We start from the raw sequence: 22,649 nt of genomic DNA, 5'->3' as shown, positions 1-22,649 counted from the left end.
ATCATTACGATACATGTATCAATTGAGAAAACAATTTCACAAGCACTCTGATCAATCTAATTTCCACCGTTATAAAATAATAAATCCACTAAAATATATCTGCTTAGATTCATCTATGAATTAATTAATTCATTCTAATAAGTCACAAGTTCAGTTGTTTCTACAAAATATTAAGGAACCGACTCATCTCAATCTATGATTCCAGAAAATATTAAGTACTTTAGTCCTCTAAAAGGTCCGCCATAAAGGCGATTTCAAGGAACCGGCTAAAGAACAAGACACATCTCATCAATATAATAGCCTGATAATGCCTAAAATGAAATCTGGCAGTGCTACAAATATAATGACATGCACATGTCTTGCTCGGTAAAACCTGCTTGTTGTGAAATTTAAACGATATCAACATGACAAGGTATGTTCTAACACAACATAAAATAATAGAGGCAAAGCTTATTACATAAATTGTCAAAGTTCTTTTTTCTCCAGATAGATTTTCAATAGCTAAAGGAATTGCCTTCTAAAAACAAGATATGTTACAGCATTCCAAAATATTCCGTATGAAAAAATATTTAAAATCCTACCAATACATTTGTCATGTTTCTTTTTATTTTCCGAGATCAGGAAATGGATCAAAATTACACAAATAAAATGAATCATTTCGATGATGGAAAATTTACCAAAAACACAAAAAAAAGGAGAGAATAGTTCTTCAGATTTCATGCTGCTTGCAAGTTCACCACCAATAAGGAAAATTGCATGAAAAGAGAAAACAAACTAACCAAACATGAGGATCTTATGCTTCTTTCCTAGTAATCCTGGCATTCAAAGAAAATCACACATTAAATTTGATTTGGTCAGTTTGTAAGCATTAATTTTTCTATGATATCATAAACACATTACCTGAAGCAGTAAATGCCCAGCGCAGTTGTGATTTCATGGATGACTGAAGTTGCGAAATGAAAGTAGAGCCCAGCTGTTCCAGATTGTAAAAAATGTGATCAGCCATGCCCAGCTAAGTGGCAAATTCAAATGAAATAATTTTAATAATAACTTAATTAATCCAGATTAGGAGGTACTGATCTCAACCGTGTGGATCACATGGAGAATATAAAGTTGTAAATGGCTAAGTATAAATAAAAAAGAATCACTTTATAATTAGCAATTTTAAATGTTTAAATTGACATACATACCACCTGAATTCGATATATTCACATATCTAACACCTAAACTTTGACTTTCACATTTATACCACCTAAATCTTTCATATCACATAAAAAATATCACCATTTTAACTTTAAAATAATGAAATACACCTCTCCATGCAAAAGTAAAATGGCACATATGTATAAATTGCAAGTTTAGGTGTGTGTTAGATTAAATGAATAGGAATTGAATGTTATGCATGTAAATCATCCTTTTATTTAATCCGTTAGTTTACCTGCAAAGCATTTATTAAGCTAAATTATGCAATTTAAGGAATGTGCATATAGGTCACTAAAGTATCAACCTGAATTTTATCAATCGTCATTTACATGGAGTTCACAACCTAATAAATAAATAAATACATAAATAATGCCATATGCTTATTTTTATTTTAGCCTCATATCAACTAAAAAAACATCACTAAAAAGATATGCCCTCCATTTCTCAAGGTACAGATAAAGACAAACAGACCAATTATACCACAACAACAACAAAAACAACAAGCCTATATCTCACAAACAGACTGATTATGTGACCTTTAAATTGAACATTCACCAAACGGCAAATTATATCATAAAATAACTCAATTAAAAGATTTGAAATTCCACTTTTGTGCATTAATTGAAAAAACAATCATTCAGTAACCTACCAGTATATGCACAATACATAAGGAGAATGACAAGTTCGTCAATAAGAGGCGTTCTGTAAACAGAAAAAGATTGTAGAAAGCAAGTTACTAACATGTAAATATTAGAATATCTTAAAAAACAACACAAGTAAAAAAAAAAAAAAGAAAAAAAAAAGAAAGATGGGCTCAAAGATATCATACCCATCATTAAGCCAGGCAGTAAGCGCGTTGGCTATTGCGAGAGGAAGGAAGAGCAATGACTGGAAAAAATACAAAAAAACTAAATCAACACAAGTTTTTGCCTGTTTACAAGTTCAAAATAAATGGAAAGGAAATCCATTGTTGTTGGATGTGAAATGAGCATACCATGCACATCCCAGTTTTCAAACCTTTAGGCTCATCACACAAGTGCGCTAGAATCATTCTCCCCTGCCAAAAAATAATAAATAAAAATAAGAAAACTATCAAATGTTTTTATCATATGGAACTATGGATGAAATGCTTAAAAAATTAAGAGCAATGCTTTCAACAATGATGCATGCGTGCATGATTCAAGCATATGATAAGAAATGACGTGAAATAGAGTTTAGGATATTAGAAGTCTACATGAATTCTCAAGATCTATACTTTGAGATCTCTCTCTCAAATTCCCAGCCGTCTCACATTTCCAGCCTAAGACTGTGTAAGGGTTGATGTTAATGCTAATTCAAATAAACACTTGCCTCTTCTCACCTGCAAGTAACTCCGCAGCTGTTCTGACTTTCATGAGCAGTAGGCAGTGTTGGCTTAGACATCACTTACAAAGTGCACAGCTTAAACCAATTTTGATGAAAGATCTAAAATTAAAACTATGTTGTGGTATGAAATTTAATGACTTTTAATGACAAAACCAGAAAATTGACGGACAAAATAATAAGAAGAAATATCTGGTGCTTGTACGAAACTAAAATGAATAAATAAATAAATAAAGCCAAAGATGATGAGGGAATCTCTAAGCTTTATTATTAGCAAGCAATAAATAAAGGGGGATCAAAGTTCCGATTTTGATTCAAGAGCGACCAAAAAAATTTTAACCAAAAATCTTAAGCTTATGGTTAAGATTTGTATATAATTTAAGATCCTATTTATAAACAGATGATGTCTAGAATTTGATTTATAAGTAGTCAGGCTCTATAAAAGCCCGTCGTTAATGAAATTAACCAAGTCTTTTAGAGCAATTATATCTTTATGGTATCGGAGCTAAACCCTAACCTAGCGGTTCCTACAGTACTACTCGATGTTGTCGCAGAGTGGAAGGGAGGCTTCGATGAGGGATTCTGGCATCGGCTAGATCCTGCAAACACAGAAGTTTCGGGAATCTTCGTGCACAGCAATCCGTCCTTGCCCCTCGCCAGTTGGACATGACTAGAGTAGAAGAAGGGCAATCAGTTGGAGGAGAGGTCGCGTTTGATTGGAGAAAAGATGAGGCTAGGGCTTTTGCGACTCTTGCATCGCACGAATGTGCAGAGGTAGCCAAGGAGCAGGTTGCGATTCCAGTTTCGACGAATAGAGCGAAGAAGAAACTGGAACTTTCAAATATCTTCATATCATGTAATCTTGTAGTTGCGTTTCCAAGGGCAGTACAAGAAAGGAAAGGAAGGCAGGAGAGGGTATTGGCAAGAAGCAGTGAAGCATATATTAGGACTTTATTTTGCCTTGCCCGAGCGAGTGAGCCTCTGTTGTGAGACTTTTGTTGCTACCTCACTCTCTCTTTTGTGCAATCTAGACTTGTAGCCTTGTGATTGAAAATTTTAGGAGACAGAAATAGTGTGGGAGGGAAACGATTGGAACTTTTGGAGAAGATAGAACCTAAATTTCTGAAGGTCTTGATCAGGCTCATACAAGAGTCTAATAGCTCGACAGGAGCAACTATCTCAACAAATACTCCAATACAAGTGAAAGTAGATCTCCCTCTGCGGATCTGAAGCTTGATGGACAAGCCATATATCTAAGTTGGTCTCAATGGAGCGAGGTTGCTCTAGAAATAAAGAAACTAGAGGAACATATGACGGTAGTCAAGATTGAGCCATAGGATGATAGTGTTGAGAAGATGAGTGGAGGACCACACTTGCCCTACTCTACATATGACAACTTAACTCGATGGTTTCGCCGATTGCATCATCTGTAGATGACATTCTAAAGATGAGGGATATCTGAGCTGAAGAAAATCTATGCTAGAGTTGAGAACCACGTGAAGTTCAGATTCATCGTGAGATAGAGGAAGTGATACAGAGTGACAAATCGACTCGGGAGTATTCCATAGACAAATCTTGATCACTTCTCACCAATGTTGAGTTGTGATGATCCAAGAAGAGAGAGGTATTTGCACAGATGAGAACTATGCAGTTTTCGGCTCATATGAACCAGACATTTGATCAGAGGAGATCAGTCCTCATAGCCCAGGTGACGATCCCTTCATTGGGTGAGGCCATCGCTGCGATGATACAAGACAAGAGTCGCATGAGGTTACACGCTAAGTCGAGTGAACTTCTAAGTATGCAAGCAACTTTAGTTGCCTCGAACTCAGGTATGATAGGTGTCCAGAGGGAGACTCGCAAATGCTACAACTGTGGTGAAATAAACCATCTAAGCAAGGTCTGTCTTAGGCCACCTAAGGAGAGAGACAAGTGGTCGTGGTCATGGGAGTCGAAGAGGTGGAAGAGGGAGCTACCTGGCAATACACCAGAATCCCTTATCAAGATTGCTGATAGTACAATAAAACATATAGTTGGTAATGGTACAGTGATGTGTATCGATTATATGACTTTATTCAATGTTTTGCATGCTCATTCTTTTTCAGTGCACCTTTTATACATCGATGTCATTATTCTCCAACAAAAACGTGTTTTTCATTTGATATTTCTAAAGTGTTCTTTCAAGAGAAAGGGACGGGTCAAACACTTGGAACGAAAACATGGCACATTAAACTTTGGTATATAGATAAAGAGGGGATGGACTTGATTTTGACATTCATGGTAAAGTGTTGAAGTAGGGGATCTGGAAGGAGTGTGGATGATTTGTTACTACTACATCACAAACATAGAAGACACTGTTATTTTAGTTCATAGAATCATTTGTATCCACCTTTATATCAAAAGACAAACAAAATTTGTATGTGATGCATTTGAGTTTGGCAAACTTACTAGAAGTTCTTATATCAGATCTGGGAATACGAGTTCATGTGTTTTTTTTATATTTAATACATTCTGATTTTGGGGAGCTTGCTCTATGAGTTCAATGAATGATGTCGATATTTTGTGACTTGTTAATTTTTTTCTCATGTTTTTTGGTTGTATCTGATGAAAAACAAAGGTAGTGTATTTTCTTGCTTTAAAGATTTCCACAAGACAACTCAAAGTTAATATAGTGCAGTAGTGAAGGTATCGAGGTTTGATAATGGGACGGAATATAACAAGGTATTTTGGAAATACTTGTCAGCTCAAGAAATACAGTATCAAATCACATGTTTGTACACACCGACATAAAACAATAACAAAGCATGATGATAATTATGAATTTCCCAACGCACTTGTGGAGGCAAGCAGTTTTGATGGTTGTTCAATTGATCAACAGAATGCTCTCAAAAGTGTTGCATTGAAAATCTCTTTGTCATATGTTGAAAAGAAACATTGGCAGGATCCTCTTATTAAAAGTATTTGATTGTGTATGTTTTGTGAATAACAACAAACCATCAATAGAGAAACTAAATCTCAGCACTTTAAAGTATTTTCTTGTGGGTTATTCTGCTGCCCAGAAGGGGTACTCTTGTTGGATTCTGATAGAGAAGAGACTATTTGTGAGCATGAATGTATCATTCAGAGAACTTGAACTCTACTTTGCCCTAGAGGTGAACTCATCATTTAGTGACTCACTAGATACTAGAGGTATGGGGCAAGATGGGGTGAGTAATGGTGAGAGATTAGTGCATGTGGGAGTGATATCTTATCATGTTATGTGAGATGAATCGGTTGAGGGAGCTGACAATGTATACAAGGCGGAAGCAAAATTAGGGAACTGTGTTGTAGGGCCACTCTTGCCAACAACTTTCTTATCTCGATCTATCCCAACTCCTGAGACACCTACACCATCCACGTCATATAGAATTCACAGGTGATGATTCCTCTCTTGTCTACTTCCTACCCATAACTTTAAAAAGGATCTCTCATAATAATACGAGACCTTCTGATTGTTTTGGGTGGGAGCATGACATTGCTCGGTTTGTTTCATATGGAAAAAGATATTTTTTAACAAGCCGAACTTGGGCTCGCTCAAGCTTGACTTGTTTACACCCTAAACGACTGCATGGACGACAATGGTTGTCGAAATGACTCTTTGTTCGCGAAAAGCTCGTGTTCAGCTCTCTAAGCAAACGAGCAAAACACAAAGTTTTTTTGTTTGAAATATAAACGAGTCGAACACGAACAATGGTATTTTTTAAAGAGCCGAGCCTGGGCTCGCTCATGTTCGGCTCATCAAGGATCCACCTTAGAACCTTCAAACCGCGTTTGCATTTATTTTAGTAATTGCTAGAGAACAAACATAAAGAATCATATCCCAGGAAAAAGGAAATATTTTTGTGTGATTACCATACAAAATTCGTTAGGAAGATTTGCATACATACCACTCAATTATAATTTATTTACACATCTACACCTAAACTTCAATTTTTACATATGTGCCACCTTAGCTATGCATGAAAATGTATATTTCACCATTTAAAATCAAAATAGTGGTCTTTGATATAAATGTAAGAAAGCGAAGTTCACTCCGCCAACAATCAAGCTGACGTTGCTCTTTGATACACAAGTCCACAATTGAATCAAGACTCGGGAGAAATTGAAAGGGTAAACTATAAATAACAGTTTAAAAGAGGGTTTGTCTGACCTTGTGGCTACTTAACTTGCATGTAATAGCCACTCAAAATGCATAGAAGTTAATCAAGCAGAAGAATCTCGTGCATTCAATAAGAAAGATGTGCTGTGTCAGTTAAGTTGCTATGCAAATTATTTCAGTCCAAATAGAATATTAGCTTACAACCCTTCAACCATCAAAATATTATAACAAGAGGGATTCTCAAAAAATAAGGTTATTTCTGTCCAGTATATTTGGATCTAAAGTATTCATGACTCCATAAGGTGGCAAATGACAAATTTTATGAATTAGCATGGCAAAATTTTTAATTTGAATTCAAATATATTTGATGAGTAAAAATTATATGACACTTCCTTTTAAAAAACGCAAATAAATTGTCACATTAAATACAAAATTACTTATAAATTTGAATATATTAAATAGCAAACCATAACATAACATGTGACACTTTATTTTGAAAACATTAAACATTTAGTTATTATTTAATTGTTACATCACATATGCCATTATTTTTTTAAAATGAGTTCAAATATACAGATAAATAACTATCAAATAGAAATCACAGTTATTTTATTTAAAAATACAATTATTTACTTATTACTAAACTATCACATTATATATTATGTAATGTTAACATTCAATTTCCAATTTAATTAGTTAATATATAAAAATTTAATTAATTTGCTTTTTTTATTAACTGACTAAAATGACATGAAAGGAACTGTAAATTTGAATTTGAATCAGCTTAAATTTCAATTTATTAATCGACACTAAACACTTTCAGCTCTTAACGAGCCTTTACAGTATAACTAATAACATAATTCAATGAATGCTTTCCTTCATCTACAAAATAGGGTAATCAGCACTATTACTACTGACCTGGGAAGCATTGACACCTCAAAACAGATGTCATACCCGTGTTTGACACATGTAAGAAATGGACAAGTGTTCAACACAAATAGATAAGTATCTGACACACCTTAAAACATATTGGAGACTTAACTGGCATTTGAAACTGCAGATGGCGCGGCTCGGCACCACTCGACACAACATTCTCTAGCAGTCCTCGATACCTCTACAACATTCTCGAGTGGTCCACAGTCGCCATCGAAGCCCTACGTCAACCCAGCCTACGTCAAAGCTGCACAATGAGGTCATCGATTGAAACTGGGCAAGTTGAAGCGAGCGATGAGGTCGTCGAATAACTCTAATCGAAGCAATCTCGTCGTCATCGCGATCCAGCCCAACGTTCCAAGGTTCCCACCTCTTTGATAGTTGAACCAAGCACGGTGAAGGTTTGTTTCTTTTTTCTTTTATTTGGAAGGATTCCTTTAATTATTATAAGATTTTCAATTTTAGGTGGTATATGGTTGCACCCATGATTTAACAAATAAAATTTAATAAATCATGTAATTTGGATTTATCATTATAAAGTTTCCTAAATGTATGCATATTTTATTTTATGATGTCTTTAGTAGAAAATGTTAAAAATATATATCTATATTAATAATTTATTAAATATAAAAAAAATATGTTCACGTCAGTCCTACTTTTTACAATTATGCCGTCTCGTTGTATCATACCTTGTCGTGTTGGTGTTTGTGTTTCACAAGTACTGACACATATCAATAATATTATTTCAGAATATTTATTCCCAATTTGAGAATTAAGAAAATAAAAACTTCTCACAAATTAACCATGAAATTAATTATACTTTTGAATTTCAATTTACATGTATTCAAGATTCAAACACTTTAACCCATATCAAGGCCTTTACCGTACAACTAGCAAGATAATTCAATTTACGTTTATTTTTGTATTCCCTTTCAGCGGTATACCAATACTAATAGTATTGACTCATATCACTATATTCACTTCATGTTATTTATTCCTGATTGTGAACTTTCTTCTCACAAAGTACGTGTGGCATTTACATACATAACACCCAATTCTTATCTATTCACATGTCTAAAACCTAAACTTTAATTTCTAAATTTATATCATCCAAATCTGTCATATCACACCAAAAATACCACTATTTTAACTTTTAAAAAGGAAATATTCTTTAAAGTGGCATGTATCCAAAAACTTAAATTTAAGTGCTAAATATGTTAATACATAAGAATTGAATAGTGTCTATGTAAATCTTCATGTATTAAAAGCTTGTATTTTGATGGAACTATCAAACAATTGAAGCAAAAAAGAAAGATGAGAATGTAATTAAATGGTAAAAAAATAGATCAATCTTACCACAAGGTATCCAAATGCCATGCCGGTTCCAGTGATAAGCAAGTGCGGATAATTTCCCATTACGTCAGAAGGAGAAAGGTAGCACCTGAGTAAAAATGTAATTGCCTATCTTACAAAAAAACCCACAATAACATATAATCAAAAGAAACAACCTTAGATAGATACGCACCAAATAAGAACACCAGCTAATAGCAATGTAAATGGAAAGAGCTGAGTATCCAAAACAGGATCATTAGGAAAAAAATTCCATATATAGAGGCCAGATAGTTATTTTAACTTTGAACAACATTACCATTGCTAATGCGAGCAACATGCTTCCTTTTCTAGCTTTAACAACCTTCTGTACATTGCTAACACTGTGAATAGCATAAAGTAGCATCAATCATTCACATCAATTAGTAAAGAAAGAACGTCTAAAAAAATAAAAATATAAATCCTGGATAAAATAATCATTTTAAAATAAACAATAGCACAATAAAAAAAAATTCTATGTTGTTTTGTATCAACATGGGGCTAATTTAATTACAAATGTCATCAATTTCACACATCGTATGGCATCTCTCAGCACAACTTAACTATTAAATAATAAAACTAAATTTAGAAGACAAATACAACTACATAATAAAATTATATTATGCATAATATTTTAGTTGTATTTGTCATCTAAATTTAGTTTTATTGAGCTACTCCTCGTGATGAGTGAAATCAAAGATTCATGCAATAAAATTAAACTCATCCTAGTACAAAAAGAACAGAAACTGAATTATGTTGTTAGTTGTGCAGTAAAGGCCATGATATGGGTTAAAGTGTTTGAATGTTGAATATAAGTAATTTAAATTCAAAATTATAATTAATTTTATGGTTAATTGTTGAGAAGCTTTTTATTTTCTTAATTCTCAATCAGGAATAAATATTTAGGTTATTTCTAATTGAACCAAGACAACTGAAGATAAAAATATAAAAAAATAACAAATAATGATTTTCATTGATCATGATAGACACTTTGATTTATATCATGAAAAAAAGTTTACGTCAAAGGAATCTTAAAATTATTTAAGATATGCATAATGAAAAATTAATTGGCATTAAAGTAAGTGTGGATTGACCAAAAAATTTCCAATAATAATAGGATTGCGTTAAGAATCAATATTAGATACATATCTTTAGTATTATTTATAAAGATGCCTACGAAGAAAAATAATAGAAAAAAATTAAAATAAAAAACCTGAGAAAAGTAAAAAAAAAAACAACCGTATGGTATGTAGCTTTAATGACTGTAAATTGCAATAATTAGTCAATATTATTGGCAAATAAGTTTATTAGAAATGAAAATGATAAGATGGATAATCATTAATAGGAAGAAAATAGATGAAATGATTATGTTAGATAGAAAAAAATAGTAGTAAATATAGAAGATAAGATATAGACCTAGACCAAGGTTTATAGAATATATTGATACAACGAATCAATTTCAAATAATTATGAAATTAAATGGTTACAATGTAAGTAAACATGTTGCACTAAATTAGTAATAACATTTTATACAACACTTAGTATGAGTAAATAGAGAATAAGATTTCAAAGTGCCAACCCAAAGTAGTTGGGTTAAGACATGATAGTGATAATTAAAAACGGGAATGCATAAAGAAATATTAGAACCATAACAACAACAATACAAGAAGCATTTATCCCACTAAGTGGGGTCGACTACATGAATCCTTTTCCTTTCTTGTGTCCTATTGAGTGTCATATTTTCATTTAATCAGTGTCCTATTGAGTGTCATATTTTCATTTAATTCTAATAAATTAAAATATTTTTTTATATAATATGCCCAAATCTTTTTAGGTTTGTGTCTACTTTTCTTAACATAAGTCGATTCTAAAATATATACTTTCCTAACTGGATCATCATATGATTGACGTTTAATGTGATCAAACCATCTAAAACGATTCTCTCTAATTTTAAATTCTTAAAAACAGACAATGTCATAAAATATCGAGCATAATTCAAAAATGGTAGATGATAAGTAAAATCTTTTTGCTGCACTGTCCTATTTCCAATCATCAATAAACGAAACTAGCACTCATCATGAATATAATATAAAATAAGCTACAGAAGGGGGTACACATCTATGTAACTATTACAGGTTAAGGCACAAACATAAAACACCCTATCATTTCATCAAAAGAACAATATGGTGGTATTTTTATATATCCTCAGCCTGCACCTATTCTTATTAGGAGCAGAAATTGATGGTATGCATAATTAAAAAAAATCCTTCGTATCATTTCTAACAATGGATGTTTTTGTTCTTGCTTTCATACAAGTATTATCTCCTTTGTATTACAAACCTGTCTTTGTGGCTTTGTAAAACAAATGTGATTTAGCTACTTAATTTGGAAATACTTTAAAGAAAATTTTTAATTAATTTGTTGAATTTATAATACATAAATAGGAAGAAATAGAAACACTAGAATTTTAAATTTACTTTGGAAGTTGCCAAGGGTTTGAGATACAAAATTGACGATTTCAAAGAGAAGATAAGAGCGTGAGAAAAATACTATTGCAGAAAATTGAGCATAACTTTTGAGGTGACTGCCATTGAATAAAAGATCATTCCCTTTTCCATGATTAACCTTGCATTGAATTCTAGATTTAGATTAATAAAATTTCTTAGATTTTGAAGATTCAAAAGCGTTGGATCATTCGTTGATGCCTTGGACAGGATAATTGTATAACAGTTTATTTGGATATAATAGTTCCGTGCATTTATAGACATAGTGAATATGCCTTGTGTTGTTATAAATATTTTGAGTAGATCACACATGTATTGCATGTGTATCAGATGTTAGCATGATGAGGACAATGAAGTGACCTTGTCAAGTGTTTTTCCCTTGGTGGTTGTGAGCAAAACTCCATCTATGATGTTGATCCCTGACAACAATTTTGAAGGGATTGGTTTCCATCTTGACAGATAGAAGAACAAATCAAACGAAAGGAGAGCAACTGAGAATGTATACAGAGTATTCAAGAGATTGAGTAGCTGAGGTTGCCAGCATCACTGATTGATTGATCCTTGGGTTCATAATTGGTGTAGCATTGTGATTATGCATTTACAAACATATGGGGTTGTTTATTTATACATAGGTGAATGGTATTATCAATGCATCTAGTCAGCAGACATGTTTTTCTACTTTTAAATTTGACAACTTTATCCTTCCATGATTTATACATGATAATTAGTGATGGAGATCATAGATAGAAGGAAGTGATTAGAAAAAACTGTTTTGTTCACTCCCCAATGAATATTTAAATGCAAAACTACCTTAAAAAAATAGAATTTACTAATTACAAAATAATTAAAAAAATTAGGATTGCTGTCTAAAACTTCCCCTATCCTAGACGAGTGGGAGAAGGGAATACTTCCTATCATCCTCCATGTCAAGCACAAGAATACACAACACATTTTCCCTTATTTAGCACATGAATCCGCAAAACATATTTACCCTGGTTTAGCATGGATCCTATAATTTCTTATTCTGTATTTCAATTGAGGCCAATTTTGTCAACACTTACAGATCTCAACAGAGAAAACTATATGAAGAAATTTGTAGACTAACTCCATAACCTCAGTGTTGAACGTTGAAGTACCTCGACTTAGTTTGAAGCTTGCTCATGCCTATATTATCATTATTATAACTACTATTATAATTATTATTATTCAACAAAAGCATGATGCATTATCCAGAAGTTGATTTTTATTGCATGGATTGATACAAGAGTGGAATAGCAGAAGCTTGTGCGATAACTTCAATGATTTATTTTTAAGCCCTCATGTTTTTATTGACTCCTATTTGCAATCCAAGATGGTGCAGCATAAAAAATCATGGGTCATAAGCAAGATTTAAAATTATGCAATTGGATGTTGAGGTATTTTCATCTACGAGGTAAGGCTTAAGCATCAAAAATTTAAAAATTATATAGAGGAATAAGTATTGTACAGATTTTAAAATCTGGAGTAAATAGTTAATCCCAAATATTAAGCATTAAGCATATCAATATCCTAAGAAAATAAAAAATTCCTCCCTCCCTCCATCCCATGGGCTAGGGAAACAGGATGTGGGAGTGCCAAGGGAAACCGAAGAAGCATAGATTTATGCAACTATAAAGCCTGAATGTGTTAACGGCTCCATAAATTTATAGGGATTTTTTTTCTTCTTTATTGTCTAATGTATGATATTGGTCTGAAGCTAAAGGTTGTTGGCTTGTGGCTGTTATAGCACCAACCAAATTGACCTACACAGTTAGAAGGGTTAAATGGCAAGGGTGATTCTACAAGAAATTAAGTGGCAATTTCTATATATTTACATATCAGACTCCTAAACTTTCATTTTTGCATGCGTGCCTCACAAAAATGATAATTACTAATAAATTTAAACACAAATACATTAAATAATATTTTATCGATTTTGATCAACATCAATTGAATGGCAAATGGCATAGTGCATCAGTTTCTACCACTTCTTTGTTAGTTTTGGTTGATGTTATTATTATTATTCCGGATATCCTTAACGCTACAGATGGCTGAGCTTTGTAAAATATTCTAGAAGTTGAAATCTTTGTTATATGGGAACAATGAAGCTGAACCGGTGCCCGAAGCATATGTGCACAATTGACTAAAGAATTTTTCAGAGATAACACTTTCCGTCTTCTTGTAGTTTGCCTTCCAAAATTAAGCCTTGAGGTATATTTAAAAACTAGTTAACCATTAACTCTTACTAGCCCTTTTAAAAATTGATTTGAGCTAGTAATATAGTTATTGGCTTATTGCATATTTTATAATGTGACATTCCAATTAATTTCATAATCAACAAAATTTATTTTTTTAAAAGCTTTGAATCGTATATGAATCAATGCTTATCATATTCTACATGACTTGAGGAATAACGTTCTTAATTATAATTGTATTTATTTCAGTTTTTGTAGGCTCAAAAAAGATGCCACTCAAGTAGTTCCAAATTTGAAAAGGCATCAGTTCATCACAGTTAACTGCTTCTGATTTTATTTTTGGGAGCAAACAAAGAACTTTCGATATTTCTTTTGATGCACTTCTATATTTTGGATTTAATCATATTATGACTTAGTATTTGATGAGAATTTTTTTTTTTTTTTTTTGGAAAAAGAGGAGGATGTATTTTAGGCATCAAGGAAATTTTCAAACAAAAGTGGATAAATCATTATTGGCCATATATTTTTCAAGTTAATTATTTTGTATTGTTTTAGTAGCATATTCAACATTATGTGGCAATCAATATTGGTTCTCTGATCGAAGTTTCTATTTATCTAAAGGAGGATTGGGTGCATAATCAACAATCAGTTCAGGCTGGTGTTTTAATCAGTGCAATGGAATCTTTTGACTTTATCTTTACAATGCATTCAATGATTGATATTTTAGGTATTACAAATAAATTATCACAATCCCTATAATTAAAAGATTAGGATATTGAGAATGCAATGAAATTAGTGCAAGTGTCTAAACAACAATTACAGATGATGAGGGAGAATGGCTGGAATTTTTTATTAGATGAAGTGTCTCGTTTTTGTCATGTTTTTTATATTGATATTCCAGATATAAAATGCATTTTCAAAACTAATTGTCGGTCAACACATAAAGGTGAGAAAATGACAGATTTACATTATTATCATGTTGAATTATTTTATATTGTGGTCGACATGCAACTTCAAGAGGTTGAACAATTATTTCTCTAAAGCAAGTATTGTGCTACTTCTTTGTGTGGCATGTTTAAACCCAAGTGATTTATTCTTGATTTTTTTATAAGAGGAAATTTATCCGTCTTGCAAAATTATATCCAAATGATTTTTCGATTATTGAGCTTGTGGTGCTTAAGTATCAACTATCTACTTATATTATTGATATACACAGTAGTGTTAATTTCTCATCTCCAAGAAACAGTTGGTTCAAACAAAGAATGATAATGTGTGTCCTTTAGTTAATAGACTTATTATCTTAGCATTAACTTTACCAATTGGTACTGCTACAGTTGAAAGAGCATTCTTTGCAATGAAAACTGTAAAAAATTGATTACACAGTCGAATGTGTGATGACTGACTTAATGATTGTAACATACCGTATATTGAAAAAGAAATTTTTGATTTGGTTCCGAATAAAATTTGTTATGCAATAATATAAAAATATGCAAAATAAATAAAAAAATTTGTAATATATTTCAATTTATGATTAATAATGGAATCCGAGACTGTATTTTGAATTGCGTTATTCAATTTATTTATTATTTTAACTGTAGCAGGGAGCATTAAGCAGCATTGTTCTGCAATTTTTTACAGCAACAAAAGTGGCAGATGAGAAAGACAGGCACACCTAATGAATCAACATCCTGCTTAATCAACTATTATTAATTCAGCATTGTTCAAGTTTTACACATTAAGCATTAAGCATTAAGCATATCAACATCCTAAAAAAAAAAAAATACCTCCCTCCCTATTGTACAAATTTTAAAATGTGAAGAGTAAATATCTCATCCAAACATATTAAGCATCAAGCATATCAACGTCTGAACAAAATAAAAAATCCCTCCCTCCATCAATTTGGCGTCTTCCACGGACAATATTATTATCTACAAATTAAACGCCTCAAGCAAGCTAAATATTATTATATATAAGTAAACAATTTTTAATATAAAAAAATATTATATTTAAAGTTTTAAACTAAAAGCTTTTTAGTCAAATAATAATTAAAATATTTTAACAAACTTCTAATTAAGGCCTTAAGGCGCTCCTTGCAAAATATTTTGACAAGGAAAAGGCAACAACAACAGTGGCAGAGGTCGACAACAACAATGGCGACATGAAAGCCATCACACCTGTGACTACAAAGAGCAGGGAGCTCGGCTTGCAACTGTCTTTCATGCACAAGAGTTTGGGGAGAAAGACAGGCCTAGTGTGTGAGGCATATCTTTAATATTTGTAATAAAAAAAATCTGACAACCTCAAATTTTGAGCTGAGGTGCAGCTCATGTCATATGCCTCACCCTAGGATAATAAAACGTAAGCCTGGTCATATTTTTTTTTAAAAAAAAAGGGTTGAGCCAAGTCTAAATGGTCGCAATAAATAACCCTCAGCATTAATCACAAAAATTGCATGTGCTCCCACCTCTACCAAAAAGCCTCAATTATGTAGATAAAGAAGTAAAAATGTTGATCACTAAAAATTCAAATAAATGCACTAGCATTTATTCACCGTTTTGATAATACCAACCACTAGAGATCACCAGCAGGCATTCTATTAAGGCCTTTTGTTCATTTGCACGGTTTACCAATTAAATATTGCAGCATTGTGAACTAGATTAACTAGTCTATACATTTCAGAAATAAAAAATTGTATCTGAAGCCCAAATTTAAAAGCATAAGAGGCTTGCATGGCAGTCTTGACACCCAAGATGTTACTGAAAATACTAAGGGCTTGTTTGGGATCATTTTTTTTTCTTTTATTTATAAAAACATGTTTTTTTAGTGTAATTTTTATATATTTTTTATTTCTAAAAACAAAATAACATATTTTTGAGACACTCAAAACAAATTATAAATATTTTGATTGTTTTTAAAAATAATTATAGTTCAATCTAATACCCAAACATATTTTATTTCAGATCAAAATATATACAAAACAACATTAAAATTAAAAATTAAAAAATAAAAATAAAAAACAAAAATAATCCTAATCGGCACCTAAAAGTTTTGGCTGCGCATTCATTTCCTATCTGAGATGTGTAGTAGTGAGCTGGCGCCATCAAGCATTACTAGAAACCTTATCTACTTGTTAAAGTTGTACAGATTCAATTTTTATCATCCACTTTTCTTGTTGTATTTGCTGAATTTGTTTAGTCAGATGAGCACAACAGGTCAAATGGCATAAATAAAAATGATAAATAATATAAATTAAAGCAAGAGAATTTTTTTTTAAAAAAAAAAGAAAGGATGTGACAGCAACACTATACGGACTGCTCTGTCTATTGCTGATAGTACGATAATACACTTACTTTGATCCAACAGTAGGAATTACAGCAAAAACGATCATCAAAAACAGCACCACGTCATAGAAAGGAATCTCTGGTTAGAAAAAAAATAACGAATCTCTGATTAACACAAAAAAAAAACTAAAATAATATGAAACCATAAGAACATTAAAGAGTAAGCATTATTTAAAAATAGAGAAGAAATAGCTCAAAATTTAAAGGAAATTATAAAATGTTTGACAACAAATAATTCATCCAAAGGAAAGCAATAATAAAATTTGTAATTCCTCTCAAGAAAGATTAAAAACAGAGATGCTTAGTTTAAGCCAGTGGATATGACACAAATTATGAAGTTTTACTAAACTATTGTGGGCTTGGATTCACTCATGCCTCAGGATGGCACCTTTTGACCAAAGAATAGGCAGAGAGGGGACCAAAGAATAGTTAGAGAGGGGGCGCACCTTGAAGCTACAAAAGAATGCGATCACATACCATTTACAAATAAATGTTATTTGGAATTCAATTTGTTATTATTTGATAATAGAACCTAATAATTAATAATAAATGTAAAACCATCACTTAGGATATACAAAATAGTTGGAAAAGTCAAAGGCAAGCACCAAAATAATCAAATGTTCCCTTGTTCTTTAATAAAACCATTATTTAAATCGAAGGACTCAAGCTTAAATACATTATTCACCCATTGGCAGGCACGATATAAATGGGCAATAAAAACTTCTATATTAAACCAATAAACATTTTTTTCTGGAATTTTCAAAATTTCTTTTACATTTTGTTTTAAAGTATACGTCCGTGAAATTTTAAAAAATCATTTTAAACTTTGTGATACAAACAAGGTAAAATGAAGAGCTGAAGGAAACAAAAAAGTAAGATAATTAAAAACAAGGAAGGCACTAAAAGAAACATAGAAAAAAACACATGATTACTACAAATAGTTTGAGATGCTATAGAGAAAAAAAATTCAATCAATGCCTTCGTATTTTTCTTTAATTGCATTGTAAGCCATAAAGTATCTAGTTTTTTTCTTTTTCATTTACATCCCAGATCAAGTTTTAGATCACCACTCAACATGAAATATTAAAAACAATTTTCCATGCCAATGCCAGGAAGATTTTAAAGTCAATCTAAACTGTTTTTCATGAATCTATTAGAAAACTGATAATTTTCATCAAAATGTAATCTATAAGATTATAACCAAAAAATCATGATGTACAAATTCAGGGAAATTTCACAGAAATTATGTTCAAAAGGATTAAGAAAACTAACAACAAGCTTTCATATTTTTCTAACTTAATGCTGTTAAGTGTTGATATCTTCAAAATTGATAAGTATCTATTTTTCAAATAGTAATTTTAGAACAAATTAACAAAATAAGTACAACATAAGGAAATTACAAATAATTATAACATGAAAAATACTTAGAAAACAAACTTAATGATAAAATGATGATGTAAGCGGAAGTATCCTTCCCCCAAAAAGAACAAAAGCACACATTTACAATGCCTAAATTGAAGCCTGACAAACATTAGAACCAAACCTACATGAGCCGAAACTGACTCACCTTCAAATTAACTAACCCGAAAATGCAATGTTTAACATACTTTGGTTCATGTGAAATACATTTTTTGGGTCACGATTGCGTTTTCAAGCCATGTTCGAGTTTTCAGGTCAACTTGAACTCGGTCAAGAGATTAAATGGGTCAACAGACTAGATCAAACTTGAACATTTATTCATCTAACACCTAAAATTTCCATTTTACATTTCTACCACAAAAATGTAACATTTAGGTGTTAAATATATGAATACATGGGAGTCAAGAAATATGTATGTAAATGTCAAATCTTTTGGAATATGTTTGGTTGCCAAATTTGAGCAGCTCATAAGTGAACTGCATGGCATGTTACTGGCTGAAATGAAATGACTTAAGTATACACAAAGTTTAATGGCTAAAATTGAGCAGATACTCAGCAAATTATGCAGATTTGGGGGCAGAAATCAAGCAGATTTTATGCAAGTTAAAAGAATGCTTGATGGCTGAATTTAAACAGGATTTTTTTTGGCACGATGCGGATTGTTTGGTGACTGAATTGGAGAAGATTTTGAGCGAGATTTGATGCAGATTTTGGTGGTTGAAATCGTGCAGATTCTCAGCAAATTTGTGTACTGTTCCGTGGTTGAATTGGACCAGGGCTTGAGCAGGATTTGGAATGGCATAAAGGGCTATTTTGTCGCTGCATCTACGCAGATGTTTTCATGGAGTTTCATGGCTGTTTTGTGGCTGAAATTTTTCAAGTTTTGAGTAGAGTTCCATGGCTGATTTAGTGACAGCATATGAACCAGATTTTGACAATATTTAGGCAGCATTCAAGGGAAATTTTGGTGATGTTTCAGCAGATTTCAACAATGTTTAAGTGAAAATTCAGCAAGGCTAGACATAACTTCTGACAAAATGAAAGAACTTAACACAAAACTAAATAAAATTAATTCACTTAAAAATTAAGACATAAAATCAAATACAAGTGAAATACCATGAGTAACCATTCAAATGACTATTTGAACCGAATCAGAGGGAAATGGGAAACTCTCAGCTGCATTCCTTGGTTGCTCTGGATGGAATCAAGAGGGAAAAAAGAGGATTTGGCTTGCCATTTTGCAGGAGGGCTGCTTGAGAAGATAAAGAAGAAGGGGTGGCGTGCTCTTTGGGATTAAAAACTTTGCATGGTTCCTGTAGCTGCTGCTGCCCTTGCTAGAGAAACCGAGAAAGAAATTGTGATGGGAGATTTTGGCCATCACTTTGTTTGATTAGAGCTACAATCAAGACGAGGAGAGGAAGAGCTAGGACTTCAGCCTCCTGCTTGTGAGAGATGCTAATGGGAGAGGATGAGAGTTGTTTTGCAAACTTTAGAGGAGCGGGAGTAGGTGGGTTTCAGCAGAGGGATGGTAATTGTAATAAAGAGATTTGACCATTTCACACACATACCACCAAATTCATATGCATTTAGGCTCCGTTTGAGAAGGCTACCGACTTCTGTTTGATCGCACTCAACGCCGCCTCCGAATAAAGAGACGGTTGGCAATCGAACGTTTTCAGAACATCTCCGAACGTCGAATTGGAAGAACGTGAAAATGTTGCCGTTTCATAATACTCCGGAGGAGCCCCGTTCCTCCATGGGACTTTTGAAGGAGCTTCACCGAATAGCAAAGCTCCTTCAAATGGAGCCTTATTTGTTTACACATAGGAAGAGTGGTATGTAAAACTTTTTAAATTTTTTATTTAAGTTAATGTTTTATTTTTTTAGTTTAATTTAATTTTTAATGTTCATATAAGATTTATGCTTTAATTCGTACTTAAATTTTAATTTAGTTTAATTTTATATTTAGTTTAGACTTTCATTTAGAATTATACTTTAATTTAATTTTGATAGATTTAGCTTAGGTTAAGTGTTTAATTTTAATTCAATTTTATTTTATTTTAAATTAATAGTTTAATTTTAGTTTTATTTAGGACTGAGTTTAAGTTAGGTTATTGGTTATATTTTAATTTCTATTAGGTCGTGCTTTAAATTTGGTTTTGATAAGTTTATAATTTAGTTTAGGTTTTAGGTTTAAATTTAAATAGATTATTTTGAATTAAATTTAGATTTACTGAGTTTGAGTTTAATTACAATTAGTTATGGATTGGGATTAATTATAAATTCTTGCATTTAAGTTTAATTTAGTTTGTTTGAGTATAGTTTTACATATAAATATATGTTAATCTAGTTTGAATTGAATTCAAATTTGATTTAAGGTTAAGTTTGATTTTAATTTTAGATTTAATTCGTGTTTGAATTTAAACTTATATTTTTGTTAACTTGATTTTAAATAAGTTGAAGTCTGTTTAAAATTTAATCTCAAAGTTGGGTTCATTTAACTAGACTTAAATTAGGATGAATTTTAATTTTAATCAAGCCCAAGCCCATCACAGTCAACTGAAGCACACCCAAGTCAACCTAGGTTCAACTCAGCAAGACCAAGAACAACCAGGACAAGCAAGTGCCAGCCGAACCTGATCGAAGTCAACTTGACTATGTCAGGACTAACCTAGCCATCAAGGGGTATTAGGAAGGGATCTTAAATCTAGATAGAATTGGCCAAGAGGCAAGAGCCAAGAGAGAGGGAGTTGACCAAAAATGAGGGATATTTAAGGCAAATACTGTTTCATAGCATGCCATCTCCACTAGTACTTTATGTTGGTCATCCAGATGGACCAAATGTGCATGGAGCAGTAGTTTCAATGCTATATTCTTCTAGCTATCTTATTTTTGCTTGCTAGGGAATCACCAGAGATTAGAATCATCACCTCAAACAAACAAATTTTCCAATGAATAGTTACACCGAACGAAGTATTTGAATCTAATCCCTCCAACACCACCACAAATGACATGCCAGTTACCCATCAAGTGCTGTAAACAGCATGCAATGCACAGCACAGAAGTCAAAGCACATGATAGACTTCACGATGTCCAAATTCGACAAGCATTTTTTTCCAAAACTAAAACATTATATTCACATCATCGTGAATAAAAAAATATCCAGTTCTTCGCATTAAATGTTGTTTTTACAAGAGTTACAAATCTACTTTATGTAAATTACCAGGCAGAAATGGTATCCAACTCAAAAAGGGAAGTGATTTCCTGAAGTCTTGTGCCCACCATTCAGCACCTGCAACCACAAGAGGAAGTTTATCTTAGTCCTAAACATCTAAGCTGATAAATATCTTAAAGATTCTATGGGCATCACTCACCCATAAAAAATGTGAGAAAATGGCAGACATAGATCAGCATAAGGCCTTCCGTTGGCCCATTAACAACAGGTAGAATAAGCGTATTGGTAAAAAAGCTGGATCAAAAACAAAAAAGGGTCAAGCTAAACATAAAGCAACTCTCAGCAAAAAAGTTTTGAAGCTGAAAAAAAAACATTACAAAATTGATTAGAAAAGGTTAAACAAAAGACTAAACCAGCTTCAAAGTATTAAGTATTTTAGCTCCTTTCTATTAATAAAAATGTTCGGTACCGTCACACTGTATAATAATGTAAAAAATGCATGACAGATTTTAGCACTCGGAGTTGTCAAACAAAGGGGCAGGGGGTTGATGGCCCAAATCCCTATGCAGTGTCAGCAAATTGCAACAAAGCAGCAGTTAAAATTTTTAATATTTTATTCATAGCATTTCATATATATATATAATATCATGGGTCGTCGGCGTGCAGTTCTGCTAGGTTTTTTGCCTGATGTCGATTCCCGTCTTTGAATCTTTCGTCTCTTCACTCCGTCGACTTCATCGTTTTCCATGACGAACGATTTCATCGTGCTCGACGACGAACGGCTTCACATTCAGCCTTCTCCTTTTCCGATTGCCTCGTCGGCGTTTGCAGACAGCTTGCACGACGTCGTCGTCTTTCATTCCTGATACGAGGTTTGGTTACGTAGTTTGCAGTCCTCGCTAGGGGTGTAAACGAACCGAAAACGAACGAACAAAGCTTGTGTTCGTGTTCGGTTCGTTTAAAATTTAGTTTGTTTGAAATAAGCTCGTGTTC

General features: G+C 32.5%; 1 protein-coding gene across 4 annotated transcripts in view; it reads right to left on the bottom strand.

Moving 5' to 3' along the window:
- Positions 1-491: 491 nt before the first annotated feature.
- The window catches only part of LOC110020411 (choline/ethanolaminephosphotransferase 1-like), a 41,251-nt gene continuing 19,093 nt past the window's right edge, over positions 492-22,649 (bottom strand). For all 4 annotated transcript variants that reach the window (XM_020718497.1, XM_020718500.1, XM_020718498.1 and 1 more), the window contains exons 10-20: positions 21,856-21,950; positions 21,705-21,773; positions 17,072-17,141; positions 9,285-9,348; positions 9,162-9,202; positions 8,993-9,077; positions 2,198-2,260; positions 2,033-2,091; positions 1,853-1,905; positions 901-973; positions 492-815 (exon numbers count right to left, since the gene is read on the bottom strand). In XM_020718497.1, the coding sequence (XP_020574156.1) occupies positions 794-815; positions 901-973; positions 1,853-1,905; positions 2,033-2,091; positions 2,198-2,260; positions 8,993-9,077; positions 9,162-9,202; positions 9,285-9,348; positions 17,072-17,141; positions 21,705-21,773; positions 21,856-21,950 (694 nt within the window). In that variant the 3' untranslated portion in view covers positions 492-793. The remainder of the gene's footprint in view (positions 816-900; positions 974-1,852; positions 1,906-2,032; positions 2,092-2,197; positions 2,261-8,992; positions 9,078-9,161; positions 9,203-9,284; positions 9,349-17,071; positions 17,142-21,704; positions 21,774-21,855; positions 21,951-22,649) is intronic.

The sequence above is a fragment of the Phalaenopsis equestris genome, unplaced genomic scaffold (assembly GCF_001263595.1).
Source record: "Phalaenopsis equestris unplaced genomic scaffold, ASM126359v1 Scaffold000096, whole genome shotgun sequence".
Taxonomy (NCBI): Eukaryota; Viridiplantae; Streptophyta; class Magnoliopsida; order Asparagales; family Orchidaceae; genus Phalaenopsis; species Phalaenopsis equestris.
Note: the sequence above shows the minus strand (reverse complement) of the source record. Positions and strands in the feature narration are given on the sequence as shown.